Here is a 26,947-nt window from a genome sequence, read left to right on the forward strand (position 1 = left end):
AACCCAACAGCCCTGAAAATGTGTTAGAATAGCTAAAATTTGCCCAATGTTCTATGTATTTCCTAAAATATAAAAGTTTTCTCCAGATTCTCTCATTGCTACCTGATTCAGTTTCCTACTTCTGCTGATCCCATGTCACACCAAATAACACACAATAGAAAAGTAAAATGAACATGAGAACCTCTGAATGATGTGTGCTGCATCAGCAAGACCCTTTCCTTCCCTCCCAGGATGGCCTTACCATACTTTACTCACTTTTTCAACTGCTATGGCTCTTGGAGACTTGACAACAGATAGTTGTCTATTTTTATTCATGTCTCAAGCTTTCCATAACAGACTGTCCATTGCCAGCATAAGATAGGATGAATCTGGCTCTATATATAGATGGCAGTCCTGTCACTTCTTTACTGCAAGTAAACCTGCTAATTTGAATAAATTATTCAAAATTTTCTTATTTTGAATATGTACCTATTAAACATGGTTAATGAGTGAGACACATGATAGTATAAATATTTTTAAAAGTTACTAAAATCGTACTTAATTCCATTTCTTTGTCTGTTTATCTTTTTTTAATCTTTGCTTCAGTGATTTGGAGATACAGAGGTAAGCATAATAAGTCAAACTGCACAATCAGTTTCAAACGGCTTGAAATTGAGGCAGTTGTGAGGGTGGGGAGGAAAATGCCTGCTGCTGCTAATTTTTTAAAAAAAACCTTCTTAATCCTACTTACTTGCTAAACTGTCACCAGGAATTTTAAATCCCATCAACATCAGTTATGTCCTTTCACACTTCCAACAGATTAGCAGGATTATGGGATGTCCTCCAGAGAAATATAACTCAAAGTTAAACAATTTATTTCCATGTTCAGACATGTCACTAGGTAAATAATATAACCTTCCTGAGCACTTCTTGAGTCTGGCTGGGTTTTAACTGATGGAAGACCAAAGGTGGGATAGACACTTAGCTGTACAGTCAGGAATGTGGTGCAGTCCATGCTGTAAGCTAAATCAGCCTCTGGGCTAATGGGTATAAGAATATATTCTCACTCTCTTGGTACTGAAGAATACCAGAGCTATTAGTCAGAAACTTACCCTGAAAAATTTCAGCTGGAAAGGTGTATATTTGAGATAGTTACGAGCAGCTGAAAGAGGATCCTTAAAATGGAAATGCCTAAGCAACCTTAACTCTAGCTGTTGCTCCATGTTGTAACTGTAATGAACTCTCTCTTCCCTCCCTATCCCTGCTGTACGATACAGGATTAGCATCTAAAAAGCCCATACACCCTGGAAAGAGTCCATCTGATAAAGATACCTATTCCCCAAAACCGTTACCACCAGGTGCATATGGTTTCCTACCTTGGCGTACTGCAGAGCGTGCAAAGAGGTGCAGGTGAAGTATTGAGAGTATGAGTTTAAAAAAACAGAATCTGCATGTTGTATCTTGGATTATAGTAGAATAAGTGGATGTGGTTTACAGAGGTCATACTGTAATCAGATGAGGAACTCTTTTTGTATTGGGCCATTGACCCGCTGGAAAAAAAACGATGGCGAGGCACACGTGTTCAACTCACTTGCCCAGAGCTGGGGACTCAGGGCTTCCCCCTGCAGCAGGGCCAGACGGTATTCGCCACTACAACCCCACAGGGGGGTGCTGAGACTCGGAGCTTCCCCGCTACAGCTCCAGCTCCAGCTCCAGATGCACGGGGAAGCCCCGAACTTCCGTGCCGCCCCCTCTGCCCTATTGCCTGGCGGGTGAGTTGGACGTGTATGGCTTGCAGGCTGGATGAAAATGAGCAAGGGGCCGGATCCGGCCTGTGGGCCGTAGGTTCCCCACCCCTGCTGTAAATTCGTATCTGTACTCATTTAAAAACAGATTAGAGTACACAAAACAGATTTTACATTGCATTCATAATCCTTTGTGTGTCTTGAATTTTGTAACTTGTCTGCCCATAGCTGCAATTGGTTAGCTTCTTCAGCAATAATTAAACGAAGCAATTACAACGTGGATGTTTCAAAAGAATTCTAAAACTTAGCTGCACATAGGTTTTTGTTTTTATATAGGGCTTTTTTAAAATAAAAACATGGAATATTTCAGATGTTATAATTGGTTTTGTAAACCAAGCAGATGAATAATGCTATTGAAAAAGTAATCATAAATTTGGTACCTTCTAGTTCAGCTGATCCATTCCTTTTGTTGAGTCGTATCACCTAGCATTAGTGACAACACTTTCTAATGCTTGTTACTCCTTTTAGCTCTGCAGTGCTAACACAACTGAGAGAGACTGACCAGGGTACCATTCCTTCTTGTACATCATCAAGAGAATTGTTTACTAAGTTCCAATCAGTTTATGCAACCATACAAATAAACATATAACTTATCTTTTTGTAATGTTTTCCTATCAGTCTGCTTTTGCCACACAGATTCACAAAACAGCCACTTTCTTTACTACTTTCCTTCCTGGCTTATTTACCAGTCTCTTTTTATTTGCTGTATTTTTCACCTAATGTGGAGTTAATTGTATTTCCCACATCTGCTCACTTTTTGCGACCTTTTAAAAAGACAGAGTGGGAAATTCTTCCACAACTGATACAGCAGTAAAGGCACAAGAATTTGATCACTGGATCTGGGTGATGGAAGATCTTTGTCAAACCTCATCATCCAGGTAGGGTAAGGTATGCAGAAGTTTGTAATCTGCTCTACATAAGTGGAATTGAGCAGCCCCTCAGAATGGGAGACTGTGTCTGTGGTTAGAAGAATGATAGAGTTGGAGACTCAAACAGTGAAATGGGTCAAAGTTCTTGTCAGGTTAGAAGAGGCTTGCAGGAGGGGGTAATGGCCATGCATAGCTCCTAAGCTCTACAGGAGTTGCCTGGCCTCCTCCTCCCCCACCCCACCTTGGGTGACAAAACTGACTGCAGCCAATAGCAGAATAAATGTGGTTATGATTATGGTAGGGTAGTGGAAGTTCACAAGTGTTAACACTTAATCATAACTTGAACAGTTAATTGGATGCTGATGAATGATGCTGCATAATTCAGTGTGGTTTAGCTACATCGATCAGCATGAGGGATGCCTTGCTGCCTAGTTTTTAGGCCTATTTTGTGACATACTACAAACGGCTTTGGCTACACCTGAGCTAACCTCGTGAAGACAGTTGGTCTGCACAAGTGTTTCAGAGGGCACAGACCAAGCCACAGGGATCTATGGATTCATGACTTCTATTGCATCTTGTGTCTAAGGGTGAAGCCACAAACATTGAAAAACTCCAACTGGTACAAACATAACAGCAAAGGTTGCTGTAAATATATTATTCTCGGACTCTGCTTTCTGCATTAGTTCCCCGTTGAGTATAGAATACAGTTCAGGGTTTCTCTCATGATACTTAAAGCCCTCAATGGGATTGGCCCTACCTGTGATACCACCTCCTTTCTGACCGTGACCTCCCAAGCTATCTCTACTCCTCTAGCACAATAAAATTGTCAATTGTCATGGCTCCCATCACCATATCTGTGAGTGCTTCCTAAATATTTAAAGATAGACATTAACATTCTTTCTTTCTTCTGAGTTTGTTGGTGAAATTATTTCACTGGTTTATAGATGTTTGTTAGGTGGAGGCCTGTGAGTGCAGGGGACAGAACTTTCACAGGAGCTGGATCTAGTTTGAGGCACTCCCTCCTGTGAGGAATAAGACAGATCATGGACCTTACCACTTTCAGAATTAAATACAAGACTCATTTCTTTGACTTACTTTCCCTCTAAGTATTTTTGCCACAAACAGTTTCCATTCAAAATATTATAATCAGGCTATTTCTGCTAGAGATTGGGAAGGAAGAGAAAGTAATTGTTGCTATTTCTGGGTAGTTTGTTTTTATGGGTTTTTTTGTGTGTGTGTGGGGGGGGGGGGGCATGGTGGCTTTTTTAAGGGTCTCAGATACCAAGGCAATAGGAGGGCTTTATAAGTACTTAAAAATACTGAGAGCATAACTTTGAAGGCACTGGGAATGCACAGGTGTAACTGAAGGAAAAATCTGGTTTGCCACAGCCTTTCTTGCTGTTGGTGATGCACAAGAAGGAAACGTTGCAGCTTACCTTTATGAGCCTAGGTGCAGAGCTGGCTTATAGTTAACAAGTGAAAATAGCTCTTCTTTCTCTTTTTTTTTTAAGCAATAATTTTGATCTTGTAAGCATTGAGACACAAATTTGGAATCCAAAACTTCATTTGTACATAGTTCCTGCATGAGCAGGTTTGGCCAAGGAACCATACAGAAAAACTGTACATGTAGTTACAAATAATTTATAATATTAGAGGCCAAGATGTGCAGAACTGGATGCCTAAAGTTAGTTCCTAAATCCATATTTAATCATTTAAATAAGACCTGATTTTCAAAAGTGCCAAGCACACAACATCTCTTGTTAACTCCAAAGGCGGCTGCAATGGTGCCATATCAGGCTGCTTATTTAGGTATCTAAATATGGACTTAGGAGCCTAACTTTAGGCACCTAGTTTTGAAAGTGTGGCCTAAATCTTGATTAGAAAGTAGCGCTACTTTGTTGTACAGAATGATATTTTAGTGACAGTTTGTTCAAAGGATCCTGTCAAATATTTTTATACTGTGTTTTTAACTTTTATTTCTTTTGAATATCTTAGCAATGTGTGTTTGTAGGATCAGGACCCTTAAATCAAAATTATACCTTGAAATTGCAATGTTGACAAATTACAATATTTTTCTCAAAAAACCCACCTTGATTTAAACATATCATTGTAGGGGATTCCCAGTGGATGGTACTCAGGAGTTACCACTGAAGTTCCAGGTATGATTATTTATTACATATCAATAGATAGGCATGTGATGCGGTACTGTAGCTAATATACTGAACAAATAAAAATCCCTTGTACCCAGTGAGCTTCTACTATAAAAACACAAGGTGACAAAACAGAAGTGGAGAGTGTTTTTTATGGCTTAAATACTTCCTGGAAACATGGAAACTACGTGTTTGAAACATTTCATGGTCGCACACTAACATTTGGGAAGAAATTTTTTTAAGCAATACTTGAGGTTTTATTTTCTTCCTTTGTGTCAGGTTTTTTATTGTCAAATAAGTGGTTTCAATGCTATTTTCTGACTTTTTTTTAAATGAAGCAAATCTATACTTGTGAGACTCAAACATAACTAGGAAGAAGATAATTAAGGTGGCATGGCTTTGAATTTTTTATTATCAAGGATGTTTGTGGTTCAAAAACTCCACACTACAACATATCTTATCCACCCCTCAGGCCTTGGTGAAGACTAATTCCATACTGATTTAAGCTGAAATAAATGTCCACATGAGAGGATTACACTGATTTCACTAAACCAGCATAGTGTTCTTCTGTAGACAGACCTCAGTTCTTTTTTTTTAAATTAGCTTAAAAAATCTCAAAACATTTTGAGTTCAGTTAATTGTTTTATAGAAGATATTGAGGGAAGAATACTAATGAAATCACTGGCACTAATCGCCTGCTTTGAAGTTGACATCATTTCACCTGTTACTGAAAGCATGACCATCTTATTGATGGTCATTTTAAAAATTGGCTGCAGGGGGCAGAGACCCCTGACAGATACAGCAAAATTTGCCATTCTTATATTTAAGTGTGATTTTAATGGAATAACGTCACTTTTGCTGTCAATTAGAATCTGGGCTGATCAGGAACCAAAGCAGCTTCCAGCTTAATTTTAGCATTTCAGGGAGCTGCTCCTAGTTATGCCTGGGCTACCTCTCAGCATTTTTGCAACCCAGAGCTGTGCAGAATTACTGAAGCTCTGTGCGCTATACCTCTGCCTCTCCTGCCTGCAGGTTGGCAGGCAGTCCCCCACCTACCATACCAGAGCTTAGGAGATCTCTGGGTAAGACAGTGGTTAGGATTTATCTTATGTAGTACCTGTGTAGGGGGAATTCTCCCCTTTGTCAGCTAAGGGGCTTTTATGGCCCCTATGCTCTGTTATAGCAGAGTTCAGGGACTGAGGGGACAATCCTTCCGCATGTTTTTATTTGTACTATTAGGTGTCTTACACGCTACTGACACTGCAGTGTTTCAAAATAACAACTGTCAAACTGCTGTTTTTGATCTTGAAGCAGTGAGGCTAAATGTGGTGTCACTCACAACCAGTGCACTGTATGTTCTGTGGAGATGTACTTACATACAAACATGAAGAGCCCTGGCATAACTGTAACAAAAATTACCATCCAGGCATAACATTTACCTCTGTGCCCATTGTTATGATAATGAAACAATATTTTAATAGTTTATGGTACTTAAAAATTACTCTTCCTGGTTGACTGGAATGTTTCAAGTCTAGTATAAAGAGAGGCTACAAATAAAGTAAAACCTTCTGACAAGTGATATACTCTGCTCCATTTTGGCAAAGGAATTTCTTTGCCAAGGATTTACCATACTCTTTGCACATGCACACTTATTTCTAGATTGTGTGAAACTATTTAAAATGAACGTTATAACTAATTCAGAAGAAAGACTGTAGATAACGGCTTCTAATTGGAAGTGTTCACTAATATTATATGACTTATTTCCTTGTTAAGCATTGTTTAATAATGTTTCTATGTTCACTTACTTCATATAAGCAGACAGGCATTCCTGTGAAAGTGACAGTGGAAAGTGCTTCTGCATCTGAAACTGAAGAGAAAGAAGGGACTTTGGGGGACATTATGCATGATCCTGATTTGACAGAATCCCCGATTAAAACTAATGTAAGACGATATCAGCAGTTACGGGTAAGAAAAAATAATTTTGTTCTTCAGATATTTCAAAAGGGATGAGTGCATAGAGCTTCTATTTTTCCAGAAAAATGGGTTTTTAGAATTAGGTTTCAATGAGTAAATAATCACTGAAAGGGAACTCTGAATATTTGCGTACTTCTGCTATGTATGTCATACTGTATGGCAGGGTTCTCAAACTGGGGGTCGGGACCCCTCAGGGGGTCTCAAGGTCAGAACATGGGTCACGAGCTGTCAACCTCCACCCCAAACCCTGCTTGTCTCCAGCATTTATAATAGTGTTAAATATATTAAAAATGGTGTTTTAGTTTAATTTATTAGGGGGGTTGCACTCAGAAGCTTGCAATGTGAAAGGTGTTGCCAGTTAAAAAAAAAAAAAGTTTGAGACCCACTAGTATATGGCATATAGGCCTCAATTCAACAGGGTACTTTAAGCAACTCCTGTCTTCAGTGGTTAAGGAGAACAGTTTATTACCCTTCTCTTTACAACAACATTTTACATACTTGAAGACTGTTATTCTATCCGCCATCAGTCTTCTCTTCTCCAGACTAAACAAACCAAGTTTTTTTCAGTGTTTCCTCATGGGTCATGTTTTCTAGACCTGTAATCATTTTTGTTGCTTTCCTCTGGACTTCCTTCAATTTATCCTTTTCTTTCTGTAAATGTTGTGCCCAGTGCTGGACACAGTACTTCAGCTGAGGCGTTATCAGTGCTGAGTAGATATTACACATATTTAGTTTGTGAGCCACTGTTAGCCCCAAATTGTTTTCTACAGTACTCCTTCCTAAGCAGTCATTTCCCAATTTCTGTTTGTGCAATTGATTATTCCTTCTGATGTGGAATACTTTGTTTGCATTTGTCCTTATTGAATTTCATTCTATCTAATTCAGACAATTTTTCTAGCTTGTCAAGACCATTTTAAATTTTAATCTTGTCCTCCAAAGCGTCTGCAACCCCTCCGAGTTTGGTATCTTCTGTAAACTTTATAGGTATACTTTCTGTGCCATTATCTTAACAAATTATTAAGATATTGAAGAGAACTGGACGCAGGACAGATCCCTGCAGGACCCTACCTGACATGCCCTTCCAGATAGAGAGTAATCAGTGATTCAGTCAACATACAGTTTTCCAACAGTTGCACATCTGCTTATCGTAGGTTTGTCTAGGCTATTTTTCACTAGTTTGTTTATGAGAAAGTCATGTGAGACAGTATCAAAAGCCTTACTAAAGTCTAGATATATCACAGCTACTGCTTTTCCCCAACCACCGGGCTTGTTACCCTGGCAAAGAAGCCTATTAGGTTGGCTTGATGTGATTTGTTCATGACAAATCCATGTTGTCTGTTACTTATCACTTTATTATCTTAGATGCTTACAAATTCATTGTTTTTATTTTTATTTTTTTGCTCTGTTATCTTTTAGAGTACTAAAGTTAAGCTGACTGGTCTATAACTCCCTGGGTTTTCCGTAGTGCCCCCTTTCTATAGATAAGTACTATATTGCACTTTGAGTCTTCTGGGATCTCTCCCATCCTTCATGAGTTCTCACAGATAATCACTAATGGCTTAGTGATCTTTTCAGCCAGTTTTTTAAGTATTCTAGGATGTATTTTGTCAGGTCCTACTGACTTGAAGACATTTAAGTAATTCTTAATTTGCATTTTCCCCTAATCTAGCCTCAGATCCTACCCCATTTACACTGATGTTCACTGTTAGTTGTCTGATCACTGCTAACCTTTTTGGTGAAAATGAAACAAAGGCATTTAACGCTTAAGCTATTGCTGTATTTTCTGTTACTGTCTTTCACTTCTCATTTGAGAAATGAGCCTACCTTGTCCTTGGTCTTCCTCTTGCTTTTAATGTATTTGTAAAATGTTTCATGATGTACAAATCTATTAGAGCAATAATAAGGTGGTTATTTCTGCTGTTTCGTTAAAAATTCATAGAGGGAGTAAATGTATTTTTAACATAGTTTTTTTTTAATTAAAATACTTTAATGTACTTTTTACAAAAATGTTTTAAAAAGTAAATTGAAATTAGTTACTTTAAAGCTCCATTTGCAGTCGAGCTTTATAGTAACATCTTTTTCATTTCCTCATTATTCTTCCCAATTCCTCTGCTAGCTATCTATAGCAAAATGAAGAGTGATAGCAAGACTCCCTGACAGCTGCTACAAACATCTTCATACAGAGTGTGTTATAATGATGTGTGGAAGAGAAGGAAAATAAACGGTTTGTTTTAATGGCTCAGTAATTCTGCTATGGTAATATAGTAGCATTACTATAAAACACTCCCCCTCAGGCAGAATAACTAGACACTGAAATGCTAGTTGTTGAGAATCTAGTTTGCAAGAGAGATCTTGCCATCAAATTAACATAATTTTAAACCACACACTTGCAGCGGGATTTGCTTCAGATCACGCTATTTGAGCTATCATTCATTGTATCTGATTGTACTGATTAGGTTCTTAAAGATTTATCCAAGGACATATATAGGTTTTTATGTAATCAAAAGAAATGAAATAAAAATAAAATCTTAACTTATTTAGCTTAGTGGCAGATTTATGTTTTCTGAGTACAGAGAATGATTGGGATCTGGAGCAGACAGCAGAATGACTGTACTTCAACATAGGTTCTCTTGCGAAGGGAGAACCTACTACATGTCTTACTTGAAAAATCCTAGACAAGGAGAGGGGATGGAGGATAAAGGGAGTAGATATTTTTTATATTTAGAACAAAGCTTCTCTTGGAGGGTGAACAAATTTAGTACATTTTGAAACATATATCTGAAAAATGCCTTCAGAGTGTCCTGCCCTTCCTATTAACTGAGGGCCAGATTCTGATACCTGTCACATTGAGGAAGTAGTACTTGGTGCAATGGGTAGTTGGTTTATTTCAGTGCGACTATTCAAGGATCAGAGTACTATTGAATGTGAAAAGGGTGACATAATGTGGCATTTAAATTTATTGCTTCCTTTTATGCTTCTTGCCATAATGGCAGCTTACAGTCTCTTTAATTCTTATGTTCAGTAAAATATTTTAGTTACTGTAATTCATTTTTGAAACAAGATAAAGCGATTCTGAAATTTTAAATGAAAACCACGGTGTTTTTCAAAACTAAATTAAAATAGGAACTGACAGTCCTTCCCTCCACTAGAGGGAACCAGAAGTGCTTGAATTGGCTCTCATGCATAGTGGAAAGCCCTAAGGATTATACAGTTATAAATAGTGATTTGAATGGTGGACTTCACACTCCACATTGTCCAATCTCTAACTTTACATAAGCACTGCAGGTGTTTATATAATATGTGAAAAGGGTTAACCTGCTTTTTTCCTTTTAGTTTTTAAAAAGCTAATCAGTCTGGTAATTTATCTAGTATTAGTGATCTAATGTGAAACCATAACTGCAAAGGCTTTAAGGGCAGATTTTGTTTTCTCTTTAAACCTATCCCAGTAGTATCCATGGAATTCTTTAAGGCTCTTGTTACAGTCTTCTCTCTGTGTTTCACTTACGCAAGTCAGAAACTGTCTGGAGATAGAACTCCCTTGACAAACTTAAATAGGATTTTCTGCATAAGGACTGCAGAAGAGGGTAAACTAACAAAAGGACACATTTCAAAAGTGAGTACCAAGGCTGCACAACAAACCTGGATTATGCCCCCGTTTTAGTATGACAAATGGGTGCAATTAAGTCAACTTCATTTGAAATTTTGGCTTCTAATAATACTTAGGAGAAGATTCACCAGAAATTGTATTTTTCCTCTCTACAGTGCAGACTCTTATTTGCTAGTTCCTAATTAAGGGCCTAATCCTGCAAACACTTAGTCTCAGTGGTAGTGGCTACCACTTCTTTGGGACTGTTAACAGTAGTAAGCAGTGTGCCAGTAGTGTTTGCATTATTGGGCAAATCTATAAGACCTAAGGTACTTTTGATGGGCAAGTATGTAATAATGATAATTAAGAAGTCTGTTACATTTGGTATATTAAACCGGCAGAGCCTAGTTAAATTTATTTATTTATTGACTTGATGTTTACATGTTGTAATAGATGGCCATGAAATTGTTAGATCTAAAGAATTATTGTAGGGCTGTTTGCAGTACCATTTTAAAGTTCATCCTTTATTATTATTTATTATTTATTTTATTATATTATTATTTTATTATTTACAAACCTCTATTTTCAGGGTTTAACCGTGCTATAAACTTTTGCCCTGGGAAGACATGTAGTGACTTAGCCAGAACAGCAAACGTTAAAATAAATAAACTTTGCCACTCTTTGAATGCTGAACCAAGTTTCTTCCCAGGGCAAAAGTATATATTGGTATTTTAAAACCCTAAAAACAAAAGAATTACTTGGTAAATATTAGAGAAAAACTTAAATGATGCAAAGAGCACTTTGAGAATCGGTCAGATCCATGAAATCTATGGCTTACTCCAAAATTCTTCTTCAAGCATTGCCTGCCTGGATTCCAGGATGAGGCGGTGTATGCACCTCAGCATGCAAATATGGAACTTTCTGGATGGTAGTGTCTCTGGTGCACATCAACCTGCATATCTTGTTGTCCTCCCCTACCCATCAGACAATGTTGAAGGAGATGTAACCCCAACTATTACGCAATTTCTTCTGATGTAGGCAAGAAGCAGGAATGAGTAATATCTGCTGTCTGTTCCCTCAGAAAAAACTTTGAGGTGTGTTGTGTTTTTTTTTTTTTTTTTTTTTTATGCCCTTAAGGTATTTTTAATGTGGTGTTACACACTGGCAAAAAAAAAAAATCAGTTTTGGCATTATTGGAGTGTTTTCCTAAGTATCTCTGACTCCCCCCCGCCCCCTGCAAGTCCCCCTTTTTCTTGATTTGTGATAGTGAAGACCAGCTCCCCTTTGTAATGACATAAAGTCTGTCGTAGACAAGTACCTTTAGCGCTTGTGAAGGAAGAAGTCTGTATTCAGCTAGATCTGTCTCCAAGATAAGTTTCTGTGAGGCTTTCTACATATCAGTAGCTGTCCTTGCATAAACTCTCCTCTGGCTCTGAGTACTTGGAGGAAGATGAGGCTGTAGAAGGCCCGTTCTCATATTTTTAGTCTGTGAATGATCCTGTCGCTTGAACCACCAGCCTCCCTAACTCAGGATTTCAAGACTTTCGAGAAACTCTTGAGAAGCCTAGCTGAAGTCCTGCACTTTGAGTTGTTTGTAACTTGTTACTGAGTAATTCTGTCAGCACCTTTTTTTTTTTTTTTTTTTTTTGGCTAAGTGTGTTCTAGAACTTGCAGTAGACCTCTTGCTTATCCCTAGATCCATTCCTCCCACCTCCTAAAAGAGCTGACCTTTTTTAAAGTTTCACAAGAGTAACGTTTTTAATATTCCTCCTGTCTCCGACAGTCTGATCAGCTGTGGCTCATAGTACACATTGATGCAATCAAATTCCCAACTTCCCATCCTACCCACGATTTTGGAGTCTTACAGTAGATTGTTAATATTAGAGGAAGGAACTGAATGCCAGTTGTGTATCTATTCCCTAATGTGAACTTGAGTGATGGTACATGTTGCACCAAAAGACATTACTATCCAAAAAGTTCAGAGGCTGTGCACAATACCTACATTTTGGATCCATGCATATAATCATGTGGGAGAACCAGAGTTATAAGGACAAGCAACTGTTGGTTTTTGTTTTTTTAATTTGGTGCCACACAAGACCACATTAGTTATATGTGATAACTATCCTTAAATGGGCTAACAGATGGAAGAATCTTTGTTTCTAAGTGCTTCTAATAGTAGTGTTGGCCAATCCTGACAAAATAAGCTTCATGTGTGACCTGTCACTTGAGGAGAGGCAGCCAATTAGCCTCTCCAGCCCTTGTCATATACATCTTTGCTACAACTCTGCTCTACTTTCCTTTTAGCATATGCAGCTTTCCATCTTCACTGATCGGTATTCAAGAATCTCTCATACATTGGTAGTCTTGGAGCATGGTATAAAAGAGGAGTATAATCCAAAATGTCATATTCCAATTTAGTCTTCCTTTCTTTTATCTGAATTCATTAATTTTGATTGAGACTTCTATTTTCTTTTGTTGTCTTTATAATAATCATAATAATTAATAATGTTGTTTATTAAGCCTACCAAAGTGTTTGGGGTTCTGAAAAATAAAAATATTAAAACATAATTAAAATAGAAATTTAAAATAAGCTCTTTAATCCAATCAAGTAGCCAATTGAGGGAAGATCTAGTATTGGAGGGTAACACCTATAACTTTGAAATCTTCATATTTCTATACACATTCACAGTCCTGGATGATAAATGTAGCTATTAAATAAAAATGCATTTTACTTTTTCTAAACCCACTCTGAGATTTGACCAGTTAGGCTTATTTATTTTTAAAACAAAACAGACAAAAAAAAAACAGAATCGATCCCTGAATTTGTAGTTGGCGACGCAAGACTATTGAAAAACATTGACAATAACAGTTAAAGTTTTAAAGTAAACATTTTAGTCACATTTTAAACTTTTATTTTAATCTGGCTAAATGATGATATTGTCATTTTATTAGAAAACAAAAAGTACTTCTCTCTCTTCCTTCACCATCAAATCACCCCACTGCCTCAAAATTACATATTAGTAAACCAAAAATAACATTCTTGCAAGTAATTATATCATATCTATAATGTTATGGACGAAGAGTATACATCCAATTAGAACACAAATATATAGAGTATTCTAGGTGTGTCTGATACTTTAAAGATAATATTCTACTTTCTGACAGACAGAATTGGAAGAATGTCTATTAAAATTAAAGGAAGAAAGAAGGGCAAGAGTAAAGGCTGATGAACGGATAATGGAGGTAGTTATTGATTGTTTAATATTTAATATCAGTTCACATTTGCTTTTATAGCTGCATACGTCGTATTATCTAAATGTTTAGTTTGGAGGAACTATCAATGACAATTATGTGTGCGTTAATATATTCTATAATGGTCAAGCCAAATTATGTGAACTAGTTTTTAAAAAAAATCTAGGGTTTTAATTGCTTTAATATGACTAGTTCCATTCTTTTCTATAGAGGCTCATAGTACATTGATGAGCCTGGTATATCTGAATGCTTTCCAGTAGTGTCTTAAGTGACATGACTAACGTCCATCACGTGTTGTTCGTTCTCTCACCATTGCCGGAGAAGTGCATACAAGGGAGTGACTTGTTAGGTAGAATGCTGTTTTTAATATACATGTATATGCTAGAGAAGGCACGGTCAAAGAAATGCATATTTCAGTTGTCATTGAAGGTGGTGAGGTTTATGATGGTCTTTAGTTCCTGAGGGCGTTCATTCCACAGACTTGGATTGGCTTCTGAGGATGTTCTGTCTTCCATACACATGAGCTTCACCCTTGTTATAAAGAACTGCATTGTCGCACAGGAACGTAATTGATGACGATGGTCTTTATCATGGAGCTCTAGGTGATTTTATTTTTTAGATATCTTGGAGCATCTTAAAGATAAGGACCAATACTTTGAACTTGATTTTATATTCCATGGGAAGCCAATGTGGAATAGAGGACAGGGTTGATGTCTTCACAGTAGCATGTATTGCTGAGAGACACACTGCAGCATTCTTTATCAATTAATTTCCTAAATATTGCAGGCTTCATGCCCAGGTATATTGTATTGCTGTAGTCCCAGCTAAGAAAAGATGTGAATAACTGAGGTCAAAGTAATGTCTCATTTACCAGCTTTAGAGAAATGGCAGCGTTTGTATTTAGTAATGTGTGTTTGCCCTCTTGGTCTCTCACTGCTGGTCCCATTTCAGAGCCTTGAACTCCCGTTTTAGCCCAGCTACTGTTTCAGTGTACTTTCAGTATCTAGCATCCAGGCCACTTTGATTGTTCACTTTTTGTTAAGAGCGATTAATCTTTGATTGCTTGTGATTTATAATAGACAATCAATTAACTATTTCTCTGTGGAGTTACTAGAAAGATTCTCCTGGTTAGAGAGTAACAAGTAAATAGGATTCCTTTAAACAAAACTCATCTTCAAAGAAACAATGTATGAGTGGATTTGGGTTCTTATGTAGAGTTTAGATTGGGGGTAAATGTTGAGGTTTAAATATGGCAGTACTCTTCCAAGCTCAGCCCATGTGAGTTGCCATGAGGCATCACTCCCAGTACAGGATGTGGATGTCCAAAATATAATTGTGTGTACACTCTAGGCTCCATTGGACAGCTTGAGCTTGGCTGTCCCTCAGTAGATTTGGAATAATATCTGTGGGCACTTCTGAACTCCTCAGGCTTGGCTTCCCACTGATGGGGTGCTTAGATGTCTTGCTGGGCTTTTTTGGCTTGGCTCTACCTTAATGGGGATCAGATGTTCTACTCTGCTAAGCCCCTTGTTTGGGGAGGAAAAAGATAAGTCATGGTACTCTTTCAAACACCACCCACGGTAGATTGTGCAGATCTATAAATCTCTCTCATTTCTTACATTCCTTCATGAACAATGAAATACTTAGGCCATGTCTACACTACCAATTATATCAGCAAAGGTTATGTCACTTAGGGGTGTGAATAGAACACCCCCGAGTGACATAGTTTCGCCAGCATAAGTGGTGGTGTGCACAGGGCTATTTTGTCAGGAGAGCTTCTCCCATCGACATAGCTACCATCGGTCGTTGTGGGTGGTTTAATTATGTTGACGGGAGAGCCCTCTCCTGTCACCATAGAGTGGCTACATGAGAGATTGTGCTGCCACGCAGCTGCATCAGTACAGCTGTGCTTCTTGTAAGGTCTCTAGTATAGACATAGCCTTAGAGTTGACATTCAAATCATCTTCAATGTGCATCTGAATTAAGACCTCACTAAGAAATATCAAGGACTGTTCACAACTTTCAAAGCTATTGTTATAAATTCAGGAGGACACTGCTACACTGCAGACTTCCTTTTTTTCTTAATGAAAGCTAAAATTCTCAGTCACAAAAAGGCGGCTGGCGAAAGGTGCCACTATACTGGCCCAATATGAGATCTGGTTTAGACACATGTAACACTAAATATGAAGAGAATACTAACCTTTGCTAAGAGATATCTCTCTGTTGATAATGATGACACTGTCTTGGTTGCTTAAAGTGTTTCACAGAACACTTTTTTCAGCTAAAAGAGCGCAGTTTGAAATGCCTTGCATCCTTTTTCAAGACTTATATCATCCTCAGTGATAACATTGTGATACTTACTTTTTTCTCACCCTTTTTTGTAGCTGGAAGTTGAAAATGCCAGATTAAGGAATCTAAACTTCTCTCTATCTGAGGTTCTTCATGCGCAGTCAGTAACCAACATGATTCTGGAAGATGAAGGTGTTCTGGGCAGCATTGAGACCTCTTTCCAAAAGTTTCATGCTTTTTTAGACCTTCTTAAAGATGCTGGGTAGGTTATTGTAATATCTGAGTTTTTTACTTTGTTCTGTTACATCTTCCACCTGTTCCTGCCCCATCTTCCTCCTGATAGGGCATGCCCCCCCTTCAGGTTTCTAAGAGGATCTCATGGGTCTCCTAGACACCTGGAGGGGAGGCATGCACTATCAGGAGTAAATAGAAGATAAACTTCTCCCCTCCCAACTTTTTTTTTCCTCAGTAGAACCAATGACCCAAACTAACCCAAATACAAATTTACTTACCTGTCTCTAGGAGAGACTTTCAGGATTTCCAATCCCTCTTCTTTTTTTCTTTTTCTTAAGAGACAGAAGCTGCTTCTCCTTCCTTCCAAGCATTCCCCCCTTACTGGATTCACCTCCATTTACCGGCAGCTCTGGAAATATGGCTCTCAGAAATCCTAGTGCTGAGAGGAAAGTTCCTTCGCCCTCTGCATGTGGGACCTCTGGTCTCAGACTCTGATTAGAGGCAGCAGTTTAAGTTTGTTTTGTTGATCCTTCTATCGTCTTTCCAAGAGCAGTTTCTCTCCCTCACTGGCTTTTTGCTTATCTCAGAAGATACAGTATGCCTTTGCCATGACAACCTTGGAATGGAGTAGCATGGCCTGGAGGCTTTCCTCTGTACTCTTAAAAGATATACACTTACAGGTCTAAATCAAAAAAGAAAAGCAAGGCCACACAAAAGCTATGGCAGAATTAAATGAACAAATTAGTCAAAATATTTTTGGACCTTAAGTTTGGCTCTTTATTTCTCCGTCTCAGACAAGACCACTAGACACAGGAAAATCTCAGTCCAAAAATCTCTAATGGATTTGGTAGGCCAAATAATTAAAAGTTGAATTATTAGTGGCTTTCGATCATTCTCCCATGTCTTATGAGCAAATATAGCTTTTGTAAATTTCACTCACACAGCTCTTTCAATCAACCGATCCCTGATTCAGCAGTGATAGAGGTGGTTTTCCAAATGACTTCTACTCCAGAAAATAATTCTATTACCTCATGAACAAATTTCTCTTGGAGAAAGATTGAAGAACTTTTTTCCTCCTGTGCAGATTACACTTCAGACATGTGAACTCTCCAGTTAGGAAGAGACTGTCCATAGAGCCCCTAGACACTGTTCCTCTGGATTTTCCTGTCTTCTTTCCTTCCTCAGAACTCAAACAACAAGCTTGACCAGACAGCGATAAGTCTCATTGGCTAGGAACCATTGTTCCAAATCAGCAAAAGAGGCAATTTCCCCTGCCCCCTAGATTTTGAGGGGGCGAGGTAAAAAAGAGAGGTTTGCCTTGTTCTGGGCCTTTTCAGATTGAATCTAGAGCTAGGCAAAGTTTTTTTTCAGTGAATGCATTTTTCAGGGCACCGAAACTGTATTGAATTTGTCCAAATAGTTTCAGGCAGAAAAAAAGTTAAAAATTCAGAAATGTCCAAGTGAACATTTTTGAATTGATATTTTCTAAACAAAATGTCTATTTGAAATTACATTTTTGTTTGACAAGAAAAACAAAAAATATCAGGTTTATTTGGTATGAAATTAACTAAATTTTTGTTCAACCACCGCACCAAAACGTCTGGATTCTCTGTAACTTGAAGTCTTTAAATTATGATTTGAGGGCTTCAGTAACTCAGCCAGAGGTTCTGGGTCTATTACAGGAGTGGGAGGGTAAGATTCTGTGGCCTGCAATGTGCAGGAGGTCAGATTAGACGAGGATCGTGATAGTCCCTTTTCGCCTATGAGTTGTTGAGCTGGAGACGTTATCCATCCAAAAGTTATACATGCAGCTTATTCTCCTTTCCCTTCCCTCTCCTGCCCCCCGAAGATGGTTTTCAGGCTAACTCCAGAATTTGCTCTCAACAGAAATTTTGCTTTTCACTTGTATCAGTCAATTTTCTGACCTGTTCCTGTCCTATACTCTATCACTGTGGTCCCCAAACGTTTTCGTCTGGCGGGCGCTGGATGACTAGCCACCAAGGACTGTGGCCAGCGGACAAGCATCCGCTGAAATGCTGCCGAGAAGCGGCAATGTCAAGAGGCGTTGCCGCCGAAATGTCGCCAAGAAGAGTCGTCAAGAGGCGTCGCCGCCAAAAATCAGCAGCATTTTGGCAGCGATGCCTCGTGATGACACTGCTTTTGGGCGGCATTTTGGCGGATGTTTGTCCGACAGCCAGTACGTGGGCACAGATAGATGCCCCGTGGGCGCCATGACAACCTCAGGCACTGTGTTGGGGACCACTGCTCTATCACAACCTGGAAAAATAGTTGCATACTTTGTATGTGGCCAACAAGGTGAAATTTAACTTGCACCATACATAACCTTGAAGGAAGTCTGGCATGGTAGAGAGGTCTTTGAGAGAGGGTACAAAGCTTCCGGGTCTACTATGATAAAATTTCTCTTTCATATGTTTATGGTGACTGAGAGGATAAAGTAAATGATCAAGCTACAAATTATCCAATAAGGATTTCCTCTGCAGGGGTAAAAGCACACAGTACCAAGACCATGCTGCCATGTGTGTAGTATGCCATATCTTTCAAATAGATCTGCAATATAACTTTTTAGTTGTCAGTGCATTCCTCTTCTAAGTGCTTATCATGCTGATGCATCAGACCAAGCCAAAAGCAGCTTTTTGATGAAGGGCACTCTAGTCTTCCCTTGGTCTCTTTCAGTAAGCATACTGGTATTATTAAATATATTAAAATGTTTCTGATATTTCACGGAGTCAGTCTGAGTTGGAAATTTTTGTACTCCCCATTGATGAGGGAAATTTCCTACTACTTGCTTCTTCCCATCAGTGCAGGAGTTGTGGATCAGCTAGTATGTACTTCGGAAGGGATAATAATAAGTTAAATTAATTGTACTTTTTTTCCTCACTCTTGTTTTGTGTGTGTATATGTGTGTGCTTGTATTGCATGTTCCTTTGATGTATGTGTCGTTCCTGTCATTTAAAAATAGAATTATTTCACTTGTCTCAGATTATTCTTAGTAAAGGTTCTTTGGGAATGAGGCTCCTTAAGTCAAAGACCTTTTGAAATACAAATTTTTCCTTAGAAAAAAATGTTCTTTCATGTTTTTAAGTTAATTTTTATCCTGTCTTCCTTGTGTACTTAGTCAATGTTAACGGGCTTTTGTCAGTCATTTCAATTTTTTCCCCTCAGGTCACTATTTTGTATTCTAGAACCACAAAATGTTGTTGTAATCCTGTCAGTTGATCTGCTTGGCAAAAACTGTAGGATTTTCTTCTCTCTAGGCCAAACTGATTTTCTTGCTCACATTGAATATTATCTGACTGCATATATAGCCCCATTGATTTCTCTGAGAATCTGGGATTAATAAGGAAAGATAATCATTGTTAATAAAAGTGTTACAATCTGACTCTCTGGTAGTATGGGGCAGAAAAAGTAACCCATAAAATAGAAGCATCTACCCTTCCTTTTCCAGTACCCCTTCCATCTCTACTGCTTCTTCGCTTCCCAGTTGAAGTTGTCAGGGCAACTCCTGTAGCTTATAGTAGCCATAATTTTTAATTATCTTTGGACTCTCCAAGCTTTAGAAAAGCCTGAAGTTAAAAGGGAAATTTCAAACAAATATTTATTTTGCAATAGCTCTCTTCCTTCCTCTGGTACAGGTAATTACTGCTCATTCTGGAAAAATCACATTTTACACACATTCTTTTAACAGACTTGGACAACTTGCTACAATAGCTGGGATAGACCAATCTGATTTTGGTTTGTTGGGCCATCCCCAAATGAATTCTACTGTCAGCAAACCTGCTATTGTACAAAAGGAGAAATCATATGAAGAAGAAAGACAAGAACAAACACAGAATAGCAAAGTAAGTGTGTGTGTGGCGGGGGAGTCGGAAGTACAGTAACTCCTCACTTAACGTTGTCTCGATTAACGTTGTTTCATTGTTGCGTTGCTGATCTGTTAGGGAACAGGCTAGTTTAAAGTTGCGCAATGCTCCCTTATAATGTTGTTTGGCAGCTGCCTGCTTTATCCACTGTTTGCAGGATTCTCTGGAAAAGCAGCCCCTCCTTGTGGAAATTAGAACGGGGGGGGCTGGCAGTCCTCCATCAGCTCCCCTAAATTCCCTGTAAGGTATGCGGCTCGGGAGCTGCCTAGCAGCAGTTCAAGTGGCCCTTCCCCCGCAGTGCTGTTCCTGACCTGCCCTCTGCCTTGGAGCTGCTCCCAGGCGCTTCCTGCTTGCTGGGGGAAGGTGGGAGAGGGGTGCTGATATCAGGATGTTCCCCTGCTCCTGACCCCCTCCAGTCCCCATGCACCGCTCCATACCCCATCTCCACAAAGCGGAGGCAGGGCCGGCTCCAGGGTTTTTACCACCCCAAGCAGCAAAAAGGGAAAAAAAGAAAAAAAAAAAAGCTGTGATTGTGATCTGCAGCTCTACTGCCGCCGCTTCAGTCTTCAGCAGCAATTCGGCGGCTGGGCCTTCGCTCCGAGAGGGACTGACGGACCCATTGCTGAATTGCTGTCGAAGACCCGGATGTGCTGCCCCTCACCATTGGCCGCCCCAAGCAGCTGCTTGCTGGGCTGGTGCCTGGAGCTGGCCCTGAGTGGAGGAGGGGGACAGGGCTCCGGGACAGAAAGGAGGGAGCTTGCCAGAAGCTGTTGCTTCCTGCCTGATCTGCTTAAAAGGGCAATGTGCTTGAAGTGGGGTCAGCGTACTTAAAGGGACAATGCACATTTCTCGCTCTCTGACTCGCCTTGCGTGCACCCCTGGAGCACTTTGGAAAGTCAATGCATGTTCTGTAAGGAGGAGCGAGTGGTGCGCTCCAGCTGGATAGCATGGGCGCAGCATCATGTTCAATTTTTTCAGGGAAGTGTTTGCAGCTACTGCCCTGCATCTGTTGTATTTCTTCCCTCCTGCCTCAGTCCATGCTGCCTTGTAGAGTGTGAGGCTACAGTAACAAAAGCCTATTAACCCTTGAGGGCTCAGCTGAGTGTTACTTCATCATTTAGCAGCAAGGCATTCTCTGAGAAATATTCCACCCTCTTACTCCACAACCTCAACCAAGCTTCACAATCATTCATTGCTGTGTACAATATTAAACTGTTTGTTTAAAATTTTTGTGTCTGTTGGACTAAATGGAAGTGAATTCCAGAGTCAAGAGCCCAGATCTGCCCATTCTAAAAATGGGCAGATCTGGGGGCTGTCAGCTTGAGCGTTCCAGAGGATTTTAACGGCGAGGTTAAAAAATGAGTCGGTATCCAAAACCTTGTCTACCGCAGAAAAAAATTTGGTTTTGCTACAATATCATTGTAACCATCTAGCATGCTTGTAACACACTTTGCATACACATTAAAAGTACTCCAAATGGTTTACAAGCATGCTACCAACTGCAGGACACTGTGGAATTATGAGGACTGGTCTATACTCTCTGACTAAATCAAATCGGTTTTAATATTAATTAAGCTGAGCGAGCTTTAAAACTAGTTGGAGTGTTACTGTAGATGAGGATCTTCTTGCTAGAACTGTTTTAGTGACTGATTTAGTTGTGGTTCTTGCCTCTGGAGCCTTGTCTATGCTGTCTGTAACTGATTTTAAAGCTGGTTTGAATCTTTTTTTTTTTTTTGAAATTTAACCCATTATAGGAAGGTAAGTTCTCATTCCCCTGAATTGCTACAGAACTTCCAGGTATAGCTTCTAACTTTCTGCCCATTTCCTCATCACCCGCACCAGACCCCAGTTTAAATGTATGTTTGTTTGTTTTTATCTGAACATTTCACCCTGGAGGGTGTTAGTGCCGATGTGAATGCAGACTAACTCAAGGGTTCATCTAATCTTTCCACTGTTGTCCACAGTACACCAGTGGCTTCAGAAAATCTCCCACCATGCACTGCTACTGGGAGCTAGAGATTATTATTTGTATTACCATGGCAATGAGTAGCCCCGTCATGGACCAGGACATGATTTTGCTAGGGGCTGTACAGACACAGAACAGATTGTGGGGTACGTACTAAGAAGGCATTGCAATTTAAATAATTTAGGACGACACTAGTGTGGACACAAGGCAAGCATGTAATGGTTCTTAAATAATTCTGCATGACTAGTTTGGCTTTATTAACTCCAACGTGCTTTAAATGGTTCAATTTTAAGGTGTAGACAAGGCCCAAAATAAATGGGGCAAACAAAACTGTTGCAATATGCCTATTTCTTCATTAGTTTTCCCCAACCACTCTCAGTATCACTCTCCTTCCTAAACTACTTTTTCCAGAAAGTTCAAAGGATGTTCTAAAAATGTACCCTCATCCAATTTCATTACGTATGTATTTTACAAAGATGACTGTGTAATAGTACAGTAAATTAAATTAGTGGCTTCCTGGCTTCATTAAGAAATTTGATTTTATTTTGAATCTTTTGCTTCAGAATGTTGATGGAGACATCAAAGTTTCTCTTCCTGGCTTCATCCATTCTCAGGTCCTTGTGAATAATACCTGTGCCATTCCCAGAGAAATACAAGAATTTCAGGTCACTGTTCAGCAGCAGCAAGGTTTATTGGGAGAAACCGAAGTTCAAATGGATAATCAAAGAAAGGAAGAGGAAACATCCAGAAATAGCAGGCCATCATCCTCTGAGAAGAGTGTCAAATTAAGTGAACAGACAAAAGGACATTCTTTGAAGCAATCAGCTACTAGTCAGCGTTCATCCTCTGATTCCAATGTAAATCTGAAGAGTGGGGGTAGCAAAAAATTCAGTGCCACTTCAAGTGAAGACGTCCAAAACGGTTCCTCAAAAAAACACATCTACAGGACAAATGAAACTGGAATTGTAAATGTTGCAGTCCAAGGAGATCCAAGTAAACACCAAACAGTAGATCATTCTAGAAATGACACAGAGGGATTTGATTCTGAAATACAAGAAAGTATCCATTCCATGAAAAGCATTTGAAATGAGTCTAAAAAGAAAGTTCACATTATTTTCCACGTGTAGAATAAAAAATATCCATAGTTTCTTTTTGAAAGAAATGTGTGCTTTGAAAACTTTGTAAAACTTTTCACACTCTTGACTGTTTCTGTTTCATATAACCATAATCTTTTCTCATTACACAGTTTTTAGCAAAACCAAATGAATCATCATCAGAATGGTACCCTTCAATGTTGTCTGAGTTTAGAAAGGCTCTGATGTGATGCAGAGGGGTGTTTGATTTGCTGTGCAGTACAAATGAATATAGATTTATTAAATAGTAAAGTTTTAAGCAAATAAAATGAATGAGACAGTACTAATTATGATTTGCATTTTTAGTTGATCATATTTCAGACCATTGTTTAGTTGCAATTGCATATCCATTGGTGCCTAAGACACTAGGGAATATTCTCCCTTCATTGTTTATGCATAGCTCCCATTATTATTGGGAAAATCAAAGGTGAGTCTAAACCCCTTGCTAGTTAATTCTGTTTATTAAAGTATGTTCTTGGTTCATAATTATAGACACAATAGTGGTTTTGTATCTCTTTGGCAGTAACACATGAATTGAAATTACAGTAATTCTATTTAAGTGATTTGTTTTCTTCTTTTTTATTATTATAGAACGTAAGCCATAACTCTTACTGGCTCAATTGAAAATTTCAAGCATTTTTGTTGTTTTCAGACAGTGGAGTGTATCTCTATTTAATCAGCCTATATTAGGTATGGTGATTCTGTTTTTGTATTAAGACAGTTATTGATTGCATTCAATCACTAGCATGTCCCACTTGAAACTTTTTAGTTTCCGAGATGGTGATGGTTATTCTGAGATAGTGAAACCAATTTGATTTGGCTTCATAGAGATGGCTAAGAGGCTTGGTATTGGGATCACTTCCTGCTTGCTGGTTCAAGACTAGCTAGTGAAGTCATTACTATCAAATGGCTGTTAAATGGTCTTTTAAAATGAATGAATTGTATTGGTCCAGTTCTTAGTGGACAAGTGCCCTTATCACAAAAATTCATATTCTATCTAATGTGTCCTCTTGTTAGTAATCTTAGCAGTGCTGCCAATGACAGAATGAACATAGAGCCTGAAAAATCAGATTTTGATGCTGCTGAGAGTAACAAAAATACCTAGGAAGTTAGAACTACCTCCTTGTCCTAGAGCAGGGGTGGCCAACCTGAGCCTGAGAGGGAGCCAGAATTTACCAATGTACATTTTTCCAAAGAGCCATAGTAATACATCAGCAGCCCCCCTATAAGTAGCACCCCTCCTGCTCCCAGAGCCTCCCACCCACTGGCAGCCTGCCAATCAGCACCGTCCCCCAAGGGGACGGGAAGGGGTGGAGTGGGGGCAGGACCTTTGGCAGAGCCAGGGGTTGAGCAGTGAGCAACCCCCAGCACATTGGAAAGTTGGTGCCTGTAGCTCCAGCCCCAGAGTCGGTGTCTATACAAGGAGCCACATATTAAATTTTGAAGAGTCACATGCGTCTCCGGAGCCACAGGTTGGCCACCTCTGTCCTAGAGGACACTCCAAAACAGCATTGAGACACTCTGGTTCAGGCAGTGGGGAATTCTTTCAGTCCATTTAATGAAGAAATATGAAATTTCAGTGATTATGAAAGATTGACAGCCCTAGAGGTTGAAGTTTCTTGAATTTAAAAGAACAACAAAATTGAACTTTTTTCCCCAGCAAAATTGTTTAACTTTATATGGGGAATTGCTTCTAGTGGAAAATGTTATCCCACACAAATGGAAAAATATTGAAATAATATGGATATCTGGATGAAACTTTGTTTCCTTTCACAGCAGAAATCATGACGTGGGTCAACTAATGGCTAGAATTAAGATACTTCTTTGTAAGCCAGGAAAATTTTCTTATTTTCAACGAAAAACTCATTCTGTATCTTGTGGGTGATATCTAGCTTTCTAGTTAGTGATAAACATGTAGTATGTTGTTGAAGCAATGGTTTCCTTAAAAATTTTTAAACTATCTGTAGCAATTTACCTTAAACTTCTAATTTCTTTGTACCCTCTGAGTATGAAACATATAGTACAAAATTACTAATTCAGGATTTTATTCTAGGCTTAAATCGCCTGCATAATATTGAAATGAACACTTTTTTTTATTTTATTTGAATTTCTGCAGATACTGAATGGACTGAAAAAAGTCTACTTGATCTCTCTCTCTCTCTGGTCTTTCCTCTTGTATTATTTCTGCCTAATATTCTTGATAGATTTGTGGGAGATGAATTGAAAAAAAATACTTTAAATAGAAACATTATGTAAATATTTTTTTAAAATAAAGTTTGTAAAGAATAAAGCATTCTTGTCCTTTTTGTCATTAGGTTTCTGATGGAAAAATTATAGGCTTGTGAATATTAGAAAGGACTCCTCTGAGATCATCTAGCTATTCTATCTTCAGGGGACTCTTGTACACATAATGAACAGCAACTGCTTTATAACCAGAACCATCTGTAATATGTCCTCCTAAAGAGCGAATATGAGGGACTCAAGACCACTGCTAACAGAAAAAAGTGAAGTGTCCAAAATATTGTTTTTCATTACTGTGTTCAGTTATCGAGAAAAAGAAATAATGGCTGTAATGAAGAGAGATCTAGACAACATATATGTGTTGAAATGTGGCTTTTTTCAAGATTGTAAAGCAAGCAATTATTTTCAAAAGTTGGCAATTTTTCTGTGGAAAATTGAACTTGTTTAATTTTTTAAACAATGCATGCATCTGATAGCTCAGCTGTTCATATTTTTAAAAGAATTCACTCTAGAGGAGTTGGAAGTGATGCTGTTAGTCCCCCAAAGCCATATGGATTAGTGGATTATGCACGGGGCTAGGAGAAAGGAGGTACTAAAATCTATTTCCAGCTTGTCACTAACTTTGCTTATTCCTGCACATTTAAATAGCACCTTTACAGTCATCATTTAATTATGTAGTAGGTTGATACATTTACCCTGATTTCACTGATGAGGAAAACTGATTATGAGAGGTTATGGAAAAGGTCACAGAACAAGGTTTAGCATCACAAGTTAATGTCTAATCTGCTAGATCACCATCGTTTTCAAGCAAATGACTTTACCTGTTGGTGTTGACAGGGGCAAGTGACTGTATCAACACAGGATGAATAATAATGAAATGTCAACAAGACTGTAGTGTGAAGAAAGCTGGTGCTTGATGTGTGGATTAAAACCTTTACAGAAGAATTGGGCTATACTTGGCTTCTGTAAGTAGTCAGATTTGTTATGGTTAAAGAGAGACAGATGATGTCTTTGAGTGACAGCAGGTTCTTAAACATGCTTTGTAGCAGGTAATAAGCAGTGTATGACAAACCTGTATAATTTATCAGATTGTTTAAATGCTGAGTAACACTTAAATACAGAAAATTAACAATTTGAAAATATCTAATAATTTCATACTGATGTCTCGACTTTAGTTAATCAAAAGTGACCTGATTTATTGAAGAAAAACTCAAGTCATTGAAGATGACGTGATCCTGTTTCTCTGGCATACACCAGATAGAGTGGTATGAGAGACATTGTGGTAAAGAGAAGCTACATGCTTCCAAGAGATGCCACAACTTTTGTCATACAGAGAGTACTGGGGACAAAATGAGCATCAGGTAACAGGATGTGGCACTAGCTGTGTCTCAGTTACATTTATTTACTATGTCCTGAAAGTCAGCAGATGTAGGCTGTACAGTAACTCCTCACTTAACGTTGTAGTTATGTTCCTGAAAAATGCGACCTGAAGTGAAACGATGGTAAGGGAATCCAATTTCCCCATAAGAATTAATATAAATAGTGGGTCTTAGGTTCCAGGGAAAATTTGTTTTTGTCAGATAAAAGG

The 26,947-nt window shown here is 38.7% G+C and overlaps 1 protein-coding gene across 2 annotated transcripts in view; it reads left to right on the forward strand.

Moving 5' to 3' along the window:
• CEP78 (centrosomal protein 78) overlaps window positions 1–25,807 on the forward strand; it is a 55,722-nt gene extending 29,915 nt beyond the window's left edge. The window contains exons 11-17 of one of the 2 annotated variants that reach the window (XM_075067297.1): window positions 1,257–1,389; window positions 4,767–4,812; window positions 6,622–6,768; window positions 13,529–13,606; window positions 16,000–16,166; window positions 19,845–19,998; window positions 22,549–25,807. In XM_075067297.1, coding sequence (XP_074923398.1) covers window positions 1,257–1,389; window positions 4,767–4,812; window positions 6,622–6,768; window positions 13,529–13,606; window positions 16,000–16,166; window positions 19,845–19,998; window positions 22,549–23,070 — 1,247 coding nt within the window. In that variant the 3' untranslated portion in view covers window positions 23,071–25,807. The remainder of the gene's footprint in view (window positions 1–1,256; window positions 1,390–4,766; window positions 4,813–6,621; window positions 6,769–13,528; window positions 13,607–15,999; window positions 16,167–19,844; window positions 19,999–22,548) is intronic. The other variant, XM_075067298.1, reaches the window with a different exon arrangement.
• Window positions 25,808–26,947: the final 1,140 nt, after the last annotated feature.

Source organism: Chelonoidis abingdonii, chromosome 6 (assembly GCF_003597395.2).
Source record: "Chelonoidis abingdonii isolate Lonesome George chromosome 6, CheloAbing_2.0, whole genome shotgun sequence".
In the NCBI taxonomy this organism is placed as follows: domain Eukaryota; kingdom Metazoa; phylum Chordata; order Testudines; family Testudinidae; genus Chelonoidis; species Chelonoidis abingdonii.